This window comes from Coregonus clupeaformis, chromosome 8 (genome assembly GCF_020615455.1).
Source record: "Coregonus clupeaformis isolate EN_2021a chromosome 8, ASM2061545v1, whole genome shotgun sequence".
In the NCBI taxonomy this organism is placed as follows: domain Eukaryota; kingdom Metazoa; phylum Chordata; class Actinopteri; order Salmoniformes; family Salmonidae; genus Coregonus; species Coregonus clupeaformis.
In genome coordinates, this window is record NC_059199.1 from 67262235 (window position 1) to 67276877 (window position 14643).

Sequence of the window (14643 nt, forward strand, 5' to 3'; positions counted from 1 at the left end):
ACACACAGTCCCGGAGCCAGAGTGTGACAGTACCCCCCCCTAAAGGTGCGCACTCCGGGCGCACCAGCATACAGTCTAGGGGAGGGTCTGGGTGGGCGTCTGTCCCCGGTGGCGGCTCTGGCCCCGGTCGTGATCCCCACCCCACCGCAGTCACAACCTGCTTCGGTAGCCTCCTCCCAATGACCACCCTCCAACTAACCCCACCTGGACTAAGGGGCAACACCGGACTAAGGGGCAGCATCGGACTAAGGGGCAGTACCGGACTACGGGGCAGTACCGGACTAAGGGGCAGTACCGGACTAAGGGGCAGTACCAGGCTAAGGGACAGCACCAGGATAAGGGACAGCACCAGGATAAGGAGCAACACCGAGCTAAGGGGGCAGCACCTGACTAAATGGCGGATCCTGGCTGGCTGGCTCTGGCGGATCCTGGTTGGCTGGTGGATCCCGGCTGGACGGCTCTGGCGGATCCCGGCTGGACGGCTCTGGCGGATCCCGGCTGGACGGCTCTGGCGGATCCTGGCTGGACGGCTCTGGCGGATCCTGGCTGGACGGCTCATGGCTGGCTGACGGATCTGGCTGCTCATGGCTGGCTGACGGATCTGGCTGCTCATGGCTGGCTGACGGATCTGGCTGCTCATGGCCGACTGACGGATCTGGCTGATCCTGTCTGGCAGAAGGCTCTGGCTGATCCTGTCTGGCAGAAGGCTCTGGCTGATCCTGTCTGGCAGAAGGCTCTGGCTGATCCTGTCTGGCAGAAGGCTCTGGCTGATCCTGTCTGGCAGAAGGCTCTGGCTGATCCTGTCTGGCGGAAGGCTCTGGCTGATCCTGTCTGGCGGAAGGCTCTAGCGGCTCCCGGTCTGGCGGACGGCTCTGATGGCTCATGGCAGACGGGCGGCTTTGCAGACTTTGGGCAGACGGGCAGTTCAGGCCCCGTTGGGCAGACGGCAGACTCTGGCCGTCTGAGGCGCATCGTAGGCCTGGTGCGTGGTGCCGGAACAGGAGGTACCGGGCTGAGGACACGCATCTCAGGGCTAGTGCGGGAAGCAGCAACAGGGCATGCTTGGCCCTGGGGACGCACCGTAGGCCTGATGCGTGGTGCCGGAACTGGAGGTACCGGGCTGAGGACACGCATCTCAGGGCTAGTGCGGGGAGTCGGAACAGGGCATGCTGGACCCTGGGGACTCCCATAACGCCTAGTGCGGGGAGCCGGAACAGGGCATGCTGGACCCTGGGGACTCACCTCACGCCTAGTGCGGAGAGCAGGAACAGGCCGGGCGGGGCTGGCGACGCGCACCGTATCCCTGGTGCGAGTGGCCGGAACAGGCCGGGCCGGGCTGGCGGCGCACCGTATCCCTGGTGCGTGGAGTAGGAACAGGCCGGGCTGGGCTGGCGAAGCGCACCGTATCCCTGGTGCGTGGAGTAGGAACAGGCCGGGCTGGGCTGGCGGCGCACCGTATCCCTGGTGCGTGGAGTAGGAACAGGCCGGGCTGAGCTGGCGACGCGCACCGCATACTTGGTGCGTATGGCAGGAACAGGCCGAACCGGGCTGGCGACGCGCACCTTACACTTAGTGCGAGGGACCGGAACAGGCCGTACCGTACGGGAACACACACTACTGGCTGCACCTCGGGACTAGGAACGGGCCGGACCGAACTGGTTACACACCCCAGTACCTCACGCCGTGCCTCAACACCTTCCTTCCCTGCTTTACCCAGTAGCCCCCTTGACCTGGTAGCCCACTGAATCCGTCCCTTCTCTGCCTCCGTCAGCCCCCTTAACCTGGCAGCCCTCTGACTCTGCCTTGTGGCAGCCTCCTGCTGCTCCGTCGCCCAAGCCATGTGCCCCCCCCAAAAAATTTCTTGGGGTTGCCTCTCGTCCTTCCGACGTTGGCTCTGCCGACGCCGTTGCTCCTCTCTCCGTCGCCTCTCCTCTGTTTCGCTCCATGGACGGCGATCCATGCCGTCCAGGATTTCTTCCCACGTCCAGGACCCTTTACCGTCCAACAGTTCCTCCCATGTCCAGACCCTTTGCTCCTGGACGCGCTGCTTGGTCCTTTTTTGGTGGGTTATTCTGTCACGATCGTCTGAAGGAGCGGACCAATACGCAGCGCGTGGAGTGAACATGATGACTTTATTTATTAAAGCAACCACGAAAAAACAACAAACAAATGACGAAGTGAAGTCCACAGTCGCAATGACTGAAACATGGAACAATAACCCACAAAACAAAGGAGAAAACACACAGAATATATATGGCTCCCAATCAGAGATAACGAGCCGACAGCTGACACTCGTTACCTCCGATTGGGAGTCATTAACCAATCACCAAAAACACAAACAAATGAAACTCACCCAACCCAACACCACCAAATGAAATACACCCTGGCTCTAACACACAGTCCCGGAGCCAGAGTGTGACAAGTACAGTTCAAGGGAAATCCAAAATACGTAGTAGCAAGGCAGAAGGCTGGTCAGAGTTACCGGGATTGAAGAGTAGTCAGGAGTCGTAATGGCAGAAGCAGGTCTGGATCTCCTGAGGCAGAAGAGTATCCAAAAAACAGGCAGGTCCGGGGTCACAAAACCAGGGTGAGCCAGAAGCGCGAGCAAACAGGTTCCGGGTGTGAGCTTTGCAGACGATCTGACACCGGAGAGCTGAAAGACAGGGCCTTAAATACTGGGAGAGGTTAGTGGGTAATGCAGCGCAGCTGGCAGAGTAATTAGAGCCGAGCAGAGCAGGGACAGGTGGAGCTAGTTAGGCTGAGTAGAGAGAGGGAGGTGAGCAGAGTGGAAGATAGTGGAAACAAATTAAGGTGGTAACCCGGTGGAGTGAGAGGGCTCATGACAGAACCCCCCCCAAGGGACGGCCCCAGAAGTCCCAAGAGCAACACCACGCCGGGCGGGAGGAGGGGAGCCGGAGGAGGGCTAGAACTCCTCCGAACGGTCCGAGTGAACGTCCTCATCCTCGGAGGAAGCCGGAGGGCCGTGGTCGGGAGATGGGACAGGTCCCGAGACAGGATCAGGCACAGGACAGGAAGCCGAGCGGGCCGGACGGTTAGGGACCCCTCTGGGGCGGCCCCCACGGATTGCAGGTTGATCAGGATGCCGTTGGTGGAAAGCGGTGATGAGAGTCCTATCCACAATCCGACTAGCTGGCACCCAGGTCCTTTCCTCAGGTCCATAGCCCTCCCAGTCAATGAGGTACTGGAGACCCCTACCCCCTCCGTCTGGACCGAAGCAGGCGGCGGACGGTGTAAACCAGACCACCATCGACGAGCCGTGGAGGAGGAGGACCAGGCGCAGCAGGGACCAGCGGACTCTCATGGATGGGCTTAATCTTAGACACATGGAAAGTGGGGTGCACCCTCAGGGAATTAGGCAGTTGGAGCCGGACAGCAGTTGGGCTAATCACTCTTATGATAGGGAATGGGCCAATGAACCGAGGTGCCAGCTTCTGCGACTCCACCCTGAGTGGCAGGTTCTTCGATGACAACCACACCCTTTGACCAACATGGTAGGTGGGGGCAGGAATTCTCCGACGGTTGGCCCCGGTAGTGTAGCTGGCAACGGACCTGAGGAGTGTGGCTCGGGCTTGTGACCAGGTGCGGCGACATCGACGGGCAAAAGCAAGTGCAGATGGGCAAGTAACCTCCTCCTCCTGGCTGGCAAATAGAGGAGGCTGGTATCCATAAACACATTGGAAAGGGGACATACCGATGGCAGAGCAGGTCAGAGAATTGTGTGCGTACTCCACCCATGTCAATTGCTGCGACCAGGAGTGGGGGTTGCGTGAAGTCATGCATCGCAGTGCCTTCTCGAGCTCCTGATTAGCCCGCTCTGACTGCCCATTGGATTGGGGATGGAATCCGGAAGTCAGACTGACTGTGGCTCCCAGCAGGTGACAGAACTCCTTCCAAAAAGCGGAGGAGAATTGTGGACCACGGTCAGAAACAACATCCCTTGGCAGTCCGTGGATCCGGAAGACGTGTTCCAGGACCACCTGGGCGGTCTCCTTGGCGGTTGGGAGCTTGGGGAGGGGAATGAAGTGTGCCATCTTGCTGAAACGGTCAACGATGGTGAGAATGACGGTCATGCCACTTGAAGGGGGCAGCCCCGTGACAAAGTCAAGGGCGATGTGAGACCAGGGACGTCTGGGCACAGGCAGGGGCTGCAGCAATCCGGCTGGGGGCTGGCAGGACGACTTGTGTTGGTTGCAGATGGGGCAGGCTTGGACGAATTCCCGTACATCCTTCCTCAGAGAGGGCCACCAGAACCTCTGGGCGAGCAGGTTGTAAGTGCGGGTGGAGCCAGGGTGACAAGCTAGGCGGGAGTCATGTCCCCACTGAATGACCTGGGACCTCAGGTCTTCGGGGACAAAAGGCGGTCAGCTGGGCAAGTGCTGGGACCTGGCTGGTTACGGAGAGCCTCCAGCACCTGTTCCTCAACAGCCCAGGTCAGAGCTGCAACGATGCAGGGACTTGGCAGAATCGACACAGGGTCCTTGGAGGGGGTGTCATCCTTCTGGAATTGACGGGAGAGGGCGTCTGGCTTGGTGTTGCGTGATCCAGGCCGGTATGACAGAGTGAAATTAAACCTGGTGAAGAACAGGGCCCAGCGGGACTGCCTGGAGTTCAACCGTTTGGCCGTGCGGATGTACTCCAAGTTCTTATGATCGGTCCAAACGAGAAATGGAATGGTGGACCCCTCCAGCCAGTGACGCCACTCCTCCAAGGCAAGCTTCACAGCCAGCAGCTCACGGTTCCCTATGTCGTAATTGCACTCAGAGGGGGACAACCGACGTGAGAAAAAGGCACAGGGATGGAGCTTCCTATCCTCCGCAGCCCACTGAGAAATCACAGCACCAACTCCCACATCCGAGGCGTCCACCTCCACAATGAATTGCCGGTCCACATCAGGCATCTGGAGGATGGGAGCGGAGGTGAACCTCACCTTGAGGGTACTGAAGGCTTTGTCGGCTGCTGGGGTCCAGGTGAAGGGTTGCTTGGTGCTGGTTAGAGCAGTGAGAGGGGCAGCAACGGTACTGTAGTTCCGGATAAACTTCCTATAGAAGTTAGCAAACCCCAGAAACTGTTGCAGCTTCTTTCTGTTCTCCGGAACTGGCCATGAAGTGACTGCTGATACTTTGGCAGGATCCATTTGGATACTTCCTTCTGCCACTATGTACCCCAGGAAGGCCACTGTCTTGACGTGAAACTCACATTTCTCTGCCTTGGCGTAGAGGGAATTCTCCAGAAGACGATGAAGGACTTGCTGGACATGGCGGGTGTGTTCAGACAGGTTTCTGGAGTAAATTAAGATGTCATCCAGGTAAACGAAGACAAACTTGTTTAACATGTCCCGCAGTACATCATTCACTAGAGCCTGGAACACAGCAGGAGCATTGGTGAGGCCAAAAGGCATAACCAGATACTCGTAGTGGCCTGTTGGTGTATTGAATGCGGTTTTCCATTCATCTCCCTCCCGGATCCGCACTAGGTGGTAAGCGTTTCTGAGATCCAACTTGGTAAAAACAGTGGCTCCCTGGAGCAACTCAAAAGCAGAGGTGAGCAGAGGCAGAGGGTAACGGTTTTTCACTGTGATGTCGTTGAGTCCCCTGTAGTCGATGCAGGGGCGAAGAGATCCGTCCTTCTTCCCCACAAAGAAGAAGCCAGCACCAGCAGGAGATGAAGATGAACGGATTAATCCTGCGGACAGAGAGCCATTGATGTAGTCCTCCATGGACTTTCTTTCAGGAGCAGACAACGAATAAAGACGACCCCTTGGAGGAGCTGTTCCAGGGAGGAGGTCGATGGCACAGTCGTACGGTCGGTGAGGGGGCAGAGATGTGGCTCTTGCTTTGTTAAACACCTCTCTGAGACCATGGTAGCATTCTGGGACATTGGAGAGGTCAGGAGCGGAGTTAGTAGGTACTGGCCGAGGGGGTAGTGCGGCAGCAAGCAGGCAGGTTCGGTGGCAGTCCTCTCCCCACTCCCTGATCACCCCGGTCACCCAGTCGAGCTGAGGGTTGTGCCGGCGGAGCCATGGGTAACCCAGGATGAGGGGTTGGCCTGGAGAGGGGAGCAGGTGAAACTGGATAGTTTCTTGATGGTTTCCGGACAGACCCATCGAGACCGGGGCCGTGACATGAGTGACCGATCCGAGTAAGTGTCCGTCCAGTGCCCGGGCAGGAATAGGAGGTGTCAAACGGAGGTTCTCCAGTCCCAGTTGGCGTGCCAGCTTGATGTCCATTATGTTGGCTTCGGCGCCAGAATCCACCAGAGCAGCCAGGGTGTGAGTTGAGTCAGAGAGGCGGAGGTGAACTTGCAGCAGGGGTTTGCGGTCGGAGGACTGGATGGTCATTGAACTCAACCGGACTCCCCCTACGCCCGGTGAGCTTCGGCCCTTTAAAGGGCAGGTTACCACACGATGTCCATCACCTCCACAATAGAGGCAGAGGTTTGAGGTGAAGCGGCGCTGGCGCTCTGCAGGAGTGAGGGAGGCTCGCCCAATCTCCATAGGCTCAGACTGATCAAGCTGACCTGGGTGAGTGGCAGTAGATGACAGGAGCCCAGTCGGATCTCTCCGAATGCCGGTAGTAGGTGGACCTTGGCGCCCCCTCTCACGACGACGGGTCTGTATCCTTCTGTCGATCCTGACAGTCAGTGCGATGGCTTCATCAAGAGTGGAAGGCAGTTCATGGGAGACCAACTCGTCCTTGATATAGTCAGCCAAACTATGGAAGAACGCGTCCACCAACGATGGTGTGTTCCAAGAACTTCGTCTAGCCAGGGTTCGGAAGTCGATGGAATGGTCTGCGACTGTACGTCTGCCTTGTCGAATACTGAACAGTTCACGAGACGCCTCTGCGGTGGGTGAATCCAGGTCAAACACCTTCAGCATCTCCTCAGCAAACAGGTCGAAGGTTGCACATGCGGGGGTTTGACGTTCGAACTCTGCTGTTCCCCAGAGTCGAGCTCGGCCCGTCAGGTGAGTGATGGCATACCCAACTTTAGCCCCCTCCGTGGCGAAGGTCCTTGGCTGCAAGGAGAACTGAAGTCGGCAGCTAGTCAGGAATGGCCGGACCTGGGTTGAATCGCCGTTGAACCGCTCGGGGTTTCCAATCTTGGGTTCCGGAGCAGCGGCTGCAATGACCGGGGCAGGTAACTCGGGGGCTGGGCTGGTGGGCAGACTGGCTGGGGTAAGGTTGGTGAGGAGTTGAATGATCATGGCGAGTTGTTGTTGCTGCTGCTGGAACTGCTGCTCATGCTCATCGGTTTCCATGTCGGGGAAAGTGTGCGCTGAGTCCATAATGGTCAGATCGTACTGTCACGATTCAGACAGACGACCAGAGGACCACAATTGCGTCACACCAGAAAGTTTATTAAACTTAAGGGAAAAGGGAAGTAGGGAGTGAATGAAGGCTCCAGGGGTAACAGGGATCCCGTCCAATGCGCTGGGTCTGTGCCCCCCCAGTGGCAGCGATGCGTCCTATGAAGCCGGTGGTGGGTGGTCCAGAAGTCCTGGGGGGGAGACACAGACACAACAGGGCGGAATGAAACCAGGCAGCAGTACAGTTCAAGGGAAATCCAAAATACGTAGTAGCAAGGCAGAAGGCTGGTCAGAGTTACCGGGATTGAAGAGTAGTCAGGAGTCGTAATGGCAGAAGCAGGTCTGGATCTCCTGAGGCAGAAGAGTATCCAAAAACAGGCAGGTCCGGGGTCACAAAACCAGGGTGAGCCAGAAGCGCGAGCAAACAGGTTCCGGGTGTGAGCTTTGCAGACGATCTGACACCGGAGAGCTGAAAGACAGGGCCTTAAATACTGGGAGAGGTTAGTGGGTAATGCAGCGCAGCTGGCAGAGTAATTAGAGCCGAGCAGAGCAGGGACAGGTGGAGCTAGTTAGGCTGAGTAGAGAGAGGGAGGTGAGCAGAGTGGAAGATAGTGGAAACAAATTAAGGTGGTAACCCGGTGGAGTGAGAGGGCTCATGACAGTTGCTATGGTTGTTCTAACTTACTGTCACGGTTTCGGCCGAGGCTGCTCCTCCTCCTTGTTCGGGCAGGCTTCGGCGGTCGTCGTCTCCGGAGTACTAGCTGCCACCGTTCTTTGTTTTCTATGTTTGTTTGGTTAGGTCTGTTTGGTACACCTGTTCAGGTTTAGTGTTGATTATGTGTCCTATAAGTTCTCGTTGTTTCTGTCATGTGTTGTGTGTAATTGTTTTCACCTGTCTGTTGGTGCTCTTCATTTGTTTGGACAGACGCCAGAGTGTACCGTCGCACTTTTGTTTTCGTGCGTAGTCGGTTTTGGTATTTAACGCACTGTTGCGTATTGTTCGCCTCCGGGTTAGTTGGACCCGTTTGTATTTGTTTCATTTCAGTAAAGTCAGGTTTGACTGAGCTCCTGTGTCCTGCACTTGATTCCACACCACATTCGCATCAGAACCCTTGACACTTGCTCAATGGTTGAGATTTGTTTTCCGGTGTCAGCTAATTGGAACGACCTCAAATGTAAATCTGCTCTCGTTTCGTAACGACAGTAATAATTTGTAATAATTATCGTTACCCGCTGAGCGCTTTGATGATTATTTTCATCCCTGGACTGGATATTAGTGTAAGATAACATTCATTTGCTCAGTTTAAATCTAGACTGTTCCTCCTCCTCTCCCCCTTGACTCCTCTACCTCCCATTGGCTCCTCTCTCTTTCTGGTCCTCTCAACAGGTGTAACAGGCCTGGTGCAGATAGATGAGAATGGGGACAGAGAGACAGACTTCGCTCTCTGGGACATGACTGACACCAACACCAGTGTTTTCCAGGTACTGAACACACACATCTCTCTCTCTCTCTCTCTCTCTCTCTCTCTCTCTCTCTCTCTCTCTCTCTCTCTCTCTCTCTCTCTCTCTCTCTCTCTCTCTCTCTCTCTCTCGCTCTCGCTCTCGCTCTCGCTCTCGCTCTCGCTCTCGCCCTCTCGCTCTCGCTCTCGCTCTCGCTCTCGCTCTCGCTCTCTCTCTTTCTCTTTCTCTCTCTCTCTCTCTTTCTCTCTTTCTCTCTCTCTCTCTCTCTCTACCTCTCTCTCTCTCTCATACACTAAGGCTCCTCATCTCTTTCATTCTGCCAGTGCTCATAAAGCTGACAGCCTGTGTACACAGTCTGTGTGTTTTGGAGATGTGAAAATAAAACTAGATGTACTCCAGAGGCATTAACATCTGGAAGAGAAGAGCTCTACAGTTCAAAGAAAGACCTCCATGACTCCATTACCACTACAATATACCATCTGCTCAGGTCTCTACAGTTCAAAGAAAGACCTCCATGACTCCATTACCACTACAATATACCATCTGCTCAGGTCTCTACAGTTCATAGAAAGACCTCCATGACTCCATTACCACTACAATATACCATCTGCTCAGGTCTCTACAGTTCATAGAAAGACCTCCATGACTCCATTACCACTACAATATACCATCTGCTCAGGTCTCTACAGTTCATAGAAATACCTCCATGACTCCATTACCACAACAATATACCATCTGCTCAGGTCTCTACAGTTCATAGAAAGACCTCCATGACTCCATTACCACTACAATATACCATCTGCTCAGGTCTCTACAGTTCAAAGAAAGACCTCCATGACTCCATTACCACTACAATATACCATCTGCTCAGGTCTCTACAGTTCAAAGAAAGACCTCCATGACTCCATTACCACTACAATATACCATCTGCTCAGGGTGAGGGTAAATGGGGCAACAACTATATATAGCTATAGCATACAGTAGTAACAAACCCTATTTAATCCTACATATGATAATTGAATATGTAATTTCATCCACCCAGTGCCAATGTGTTTGTCTTATGTAATGTCAGAATGATATATATTAATTGGTGGCTAGCCACTCTGAGGTTAATGACTGACTCATCCAGCGAGAGCAAGAGTGTGTACATGTACATGTGTGGATGTGCGCTTACGTGCGTGTGTGTGTGTGTGTGTGCGCGCACGTGTGTGTGTTTATGTGTATGTGCGTGTGTGAACAGGGAGAGAGAGTGGATGCTTTTCACCCAGTGAGGGGCTGAGTGTCAAGTCTCTGGGCTGATTAGTTGCTCATTGAAACTCGTCTCCCATTATCACCCTATGCTAATGAATTGCATTGAGAGAGAACAATGTGTCAATCTTGCCCACCTGCTATCTCACTGTCTAAGAGGACCACAATGAAAAGAAGCCTTCTGGCTTTATTCTGTTTTTCTCCTCTAAAATATTTAATGTATGTAATATTGTCTCTTTCTGGAACAGCCTACTACTTTAAATGATCGGATAAATTCAATCAATCAGTGTGTGGCATGTTATTTGTCTATAACATCAGACATGTAATAGTAAGTTATACTGTGTTCCTTGCCAGATTGTGTCGGTGTACAACGGCTCTCAGAAGAAGCTGAAGGCCTTGCCTGGGATGGACATCCAGTGGCCAGGGGGCGCTGCTCCTTTAGATGTGCCCGTCTGTGGCTTCAAGAATGACAACCCAGCCTGCCTTGCACGTCAGTGGGCCCCGTCTGTCTCTCACTCACATTTGTATCTACTACCCCCCATAAAATGTCTTAGTTTGCATGACGTAGCAGAAGTTATAGTCGTCATAACCAGTCAAACAGCTTAAGATGACTGACTGTACACTGTCATGCAGTGGCTGTATTGAAGGAAAACACGGGACCATAACAATGCTTCCCCTGTCTCTTTTTACAGGAACCATCACAATCCACCAGATGGTAACAATTGTGGTGTTCTTCATCATTATCATCATCCTCACCATTGCTGTCTTCATATACAGGTGAGTGTAGACAGGCCAGTTCAAGCTCAATCAGCAAGTATGCACAGGGCCTAGGATCTACAGGAAGTGTTTTATGTCATTACATTTATAGCATTGTTCACATATCTAAAAGAGCAATCTGTCATCGCTCTCTGTCTTTCACACACACACACACACACACACACACGCACACACACACACACACACACACACAGGAAGCTGAAGCTTGAGAATGAGTTGGTGGCTCAGCTGTGGAGGGTCTCCTGGGAGGATATTCAGATGAGCAACGTGGAGAAAGTGCTGCGAAGTGCAGGCAGCAAGCTCACTCTGTCCCTGGTGAGTCCACACACACATTTCACAATACACACAGTCATGCACAAAACTGACCCCATCCCACCTTTTGCTTTATTTACAGAGGGGTTCCAACTACGGCTCCCTATTAACAGGAGATGGAAACTTTCAGGTGTTTGCCAAGACAGGCTACTACAAGGTAAGTTTGTGTGTGTGTGTGTGTGTGTGTGTGTGTGTGTGTGTGTGTGTGTGTGTGTGTGTGTGTGTGTGTGTGTGTGTGTGTGTGTGTGTGTGTGTGTGTGTGTGTGTGTGTGTGTGTGTGTGTGTGTGTGTGTGTGTGCATGCCTGCGTGAAAGAAAAGTAACCTTTTACTGTCAACTGGATTGAATGCATAATGTTTTCTCTGTCTTTCAGGCGAACATTGTGGCCATCAAGTACATCAACAGGAAACGCATTGAGCTCACCAGAAACGTGCTGTTTGAACTGAAACATGTGAGTCCCCATGAGGTTGTACTGTGATGTGTTTATACTCCAGAATGCATATGTGCATCAGAGAATAGCTCCGTCCCTAAATGTGTAAGTCACATGGTGTCCTTTCCTTCCCTCTCCAGATGCGTGATATTCAGAATGAGCACCTGACCCGCTTCATCGGAGCCTGTATTGACCCCCCCAACATCTGCATCATCACAGAGTACTGCCCTCGGGGTAGCCTGCAGGTAGCCACCCCTCACCACAACTCCACTATAAGATGGAACACTGACCCATTAGAAGTCTATGGGCAACATTTTCCTTGTCTAAACGCGGTGTGTGTGTGTGTGTATGCATATGCGTGCATGTGTGTGTTTCATCCTTCAGGACATCATGGAAAACGAGAGCATCACACTGGATTGGATGTTCAGATACTCTTTAATCAACGACATTGTCAAGGTAACCACTGCTATACACACTCTCCTGGTTATCTTTCCATGTGTCACCTTCAATCGACTTGAGAAAACACATTGGCATCATTCAACAAGTGAATGTCCATATGCTTTGCCAAACATTTTTAGACTAAAGCTCATTATGAATAACTAATTTATCTCTAATCTCTCCTTTTGACTATCCCTCTCTTCTCTTTCTATATTTTACCCTCTATCCCTCCCTCCCCCTCTCCTTACCAGGGCATGGCTTTCCTCCACAACAGTGTCATCGTCTCCCACGGCAACCTGAAGTCGTCCAACTGCGTGGTGGATAACCGCTTTGTGCTGAAGATCACCGACTACGGCCTGTCCAGCTTCCGCACAGAGAGCAACAAAGACGACGCCCATGCTTACTATGCCCGTGAGTCACCTGGCTCTGCAGGAAATTGCCCTTTAGACACAGATCTAGGATCAGCTTAATCTGCTCAAATCCTTACCTTAACCATAAGAGGGTGAAATACGAAACAGTGTCTTTAGGCAACTTAATTCTACTCTTAGTCAATTTGTCCATCTATGTGTGTAGGAAAGCTGTGGATGGCCCCAGAGCTTCTGAGGTTGGAGAGTCCCCCTCCATGTGGCACCCAGAAGGGGGACGTCTATAGCTTTGGCATCATTCTCCAGGAGGTGGCGCTACGCCACGGAGTGTTCTATCTGGAGGGGGAGCCCCTCAGCCCCAAAGGTAACACACACATACACACACACTCTCTCTTTCTACATAACAGACATTTGTGACCGACCGGCTCGATTCGATCCTGTGTAACAAAATTTGACATTTTGTTTTTTACATTGGATAAAAGTAGAGACTCAGAGCTAGAAAAATGTATTTAACACACTGCAGTTGAGGAACAATGGGAAAGGTGTACACCAACTAACCAACTAGGTTCAATGTTAGCTAGCTAGCTAACATTAGGCTATAACTAGCAATGCAAATAGATTTTCTGAGATACAAATAATATTACTACACAGATCATACACGTAATGTTAGCTAGTTTCCTGAAACGAGTCACATTTGTGCTCTCATACACTTTTGGTCATAAGCACACTTATTTGCACATAAACACAGATGTATTATAAAAGAAAGCGATAATACCATTGTTGCTGAGCAAATTATACCCCAGATTGTGTCCAAGATAAACAGTGTTTGTTTGATTCTTCCATCAAAAGCAAAACAAATAAACCTAACAAGCCTCCTTCCCGTCAAGGCTATGTGGTCTTTGCTGACTGAATTATTGCCGAGGAGCAAAGGCAATTAGAGCAACTCAAAACAAAAGGTGTTATTCTTCACATTGCACCCGCAAGTCTGATGACTCAGGAAAAGCTCTGTAGAAAACACAAACCTATCAAAAAACACATAACAGCTCCAGTGACTCAACAAAGCTACAGTATGTCTTTACATTTTACTCCATGTGAACATCTGTATTCTTTATATTTCAAGGTTCCTCCTTGACTCTGCTCACAAAGAAACATGACATCAAATTCAACAAATGAAGTGTAGACCCCCAGATATTGACACAACCCAATGGTCATTTCAGAGCTACTGACCAATATGCCACAATGTTAAAATGGAGACATGTAAGTTTTGCAATTGCAACCATTTGGCAACTTAAACTAGGGAAAGTTCATGAATTTGTCAAACACGCTCCCAAAAGTGACAGAGTTGTTGCCTCCTTTTCTATTTTCTCACTCAGCCCCTCTTGCACCACACTTACTACCCTTTAGCCTACTGTAAAGATATGGTGGACGAGAGCTAATGTCCCTCTCTGCTTTGTATTAAGGATAGTTAAACCCGCGCAAACACTTGTAGGGACAAACACACACTCAGAATGCTTTATTTAACACACACAAATATTCCTTCCACTGTTTTCTGTGTCTCTGGCATGGAGTAAAGCAACACACTTTTAATAAAACATCAGATTGTAAGTACACAACTGCAACCAAGATATTTCCTTTTCATTTGAGCAGGGGTGTGTGATTCTTTAGAATTGTAGTTAGTCTGGGAACTACAATCTGTCCTATCTTCCTTCTCTAGGAAATTTTAAAAGAAAGAGAATATGGATTTCTACGGATCAGCAATAACAACTGCTGTTGTGCTCCAAGTCAAGCCTCTTTCACAATGTGTTGAGGAGAAAACCTTGCTGTCACCCATGTCTGCCAACCACCACTGATCAGTGGATTTGTTTTTTTCCTAAACCATAATTGCATGAAAATGTGCAAAATGTTAGAAGATTGAATGTGATTGTGGTCGATTGCAAGAGTAGTGTACTGAGAGAGAAGAAAGTGTTTGTATTTGCTCATCAGAGTGTAACACTTTGTATTGGCAGACAGCAGCTGTTGTGTGACAGAAAGAAAATGAACTGAATTAGAACCAGAGCATGCCATTTATGTCACTGAAACCACTTTATGGTCTTAACTCAATTAGGCTGCATGGACTGATGTTGGGTCTATACGTGTGTGTGTGTGTGTGTGTGTGTGTGTGTGTGTGTGTGTGTGTGTGTGTGTGTGTGTGTGTGTGTGTGTGTGTGTGTGTGTGTGTGTGCTTGCATGCTTAATTTTTTTTCTGAGTGAGGTCAGAAATAGGGGAAGAGGGTGAGGAATGATAAA

The 14643-nt window shown here is 51.4% G+C and overlaps 1 protein-coding gene across 3 annotated transcripts in view; it reads left to right on the forward strand.

The window, feature by feature from the left end:
- npr1b (natriuretic peptide receptor 1b) overlaps nucleotides 1-14643 on the forward strand; it is a 60491-nt gene that overhangs the window by 42221 nt on the left and 3627 nt on the right. For all 3 annotated transcript variants that reach the window (XM_045222195.1, XM_045222197.1, XM_045222196.1), the window contains 10 exons: nucleotides 8715-8809; nucleotides 10391-10526; nucleotides 10729-10813; nucleotides 11008-11128; nucleotides 11208-11282; nucleotides 11498-11575; nucleotides 11695-11799; nucleotides 11939-12010; nucleotides 12244-12403; nucleotides 12566-12721. In XM_045222195.1, the coding sequence (XP_045078130.1) occupies nucleotides 8715-8809; nucleotides 10391-10526; nucleotides 10729-10813; nucleotides 11008-11128; nucleotides 11208-11282; nucleotides 11498-11575; nucleotides 11695-11799; nucleotides 11939-12010; nucleotides 12244-12403; nucleotides 12566-12721 (1083 nt within the window). The remainder of the gene's footprint in view (nucleotides 1-8714; nucleotides 8810-10390; nucleotides 10527-10728; nucleotides 10814-11007; nucleotides 11129-11207; nucleotides 11283-11497; nucleotides 11576-11694; nucleotides 11800-11938; nucleotides 12011-12243; nucleotides 12404-12565; nucleotides 12722-14643) is intronic.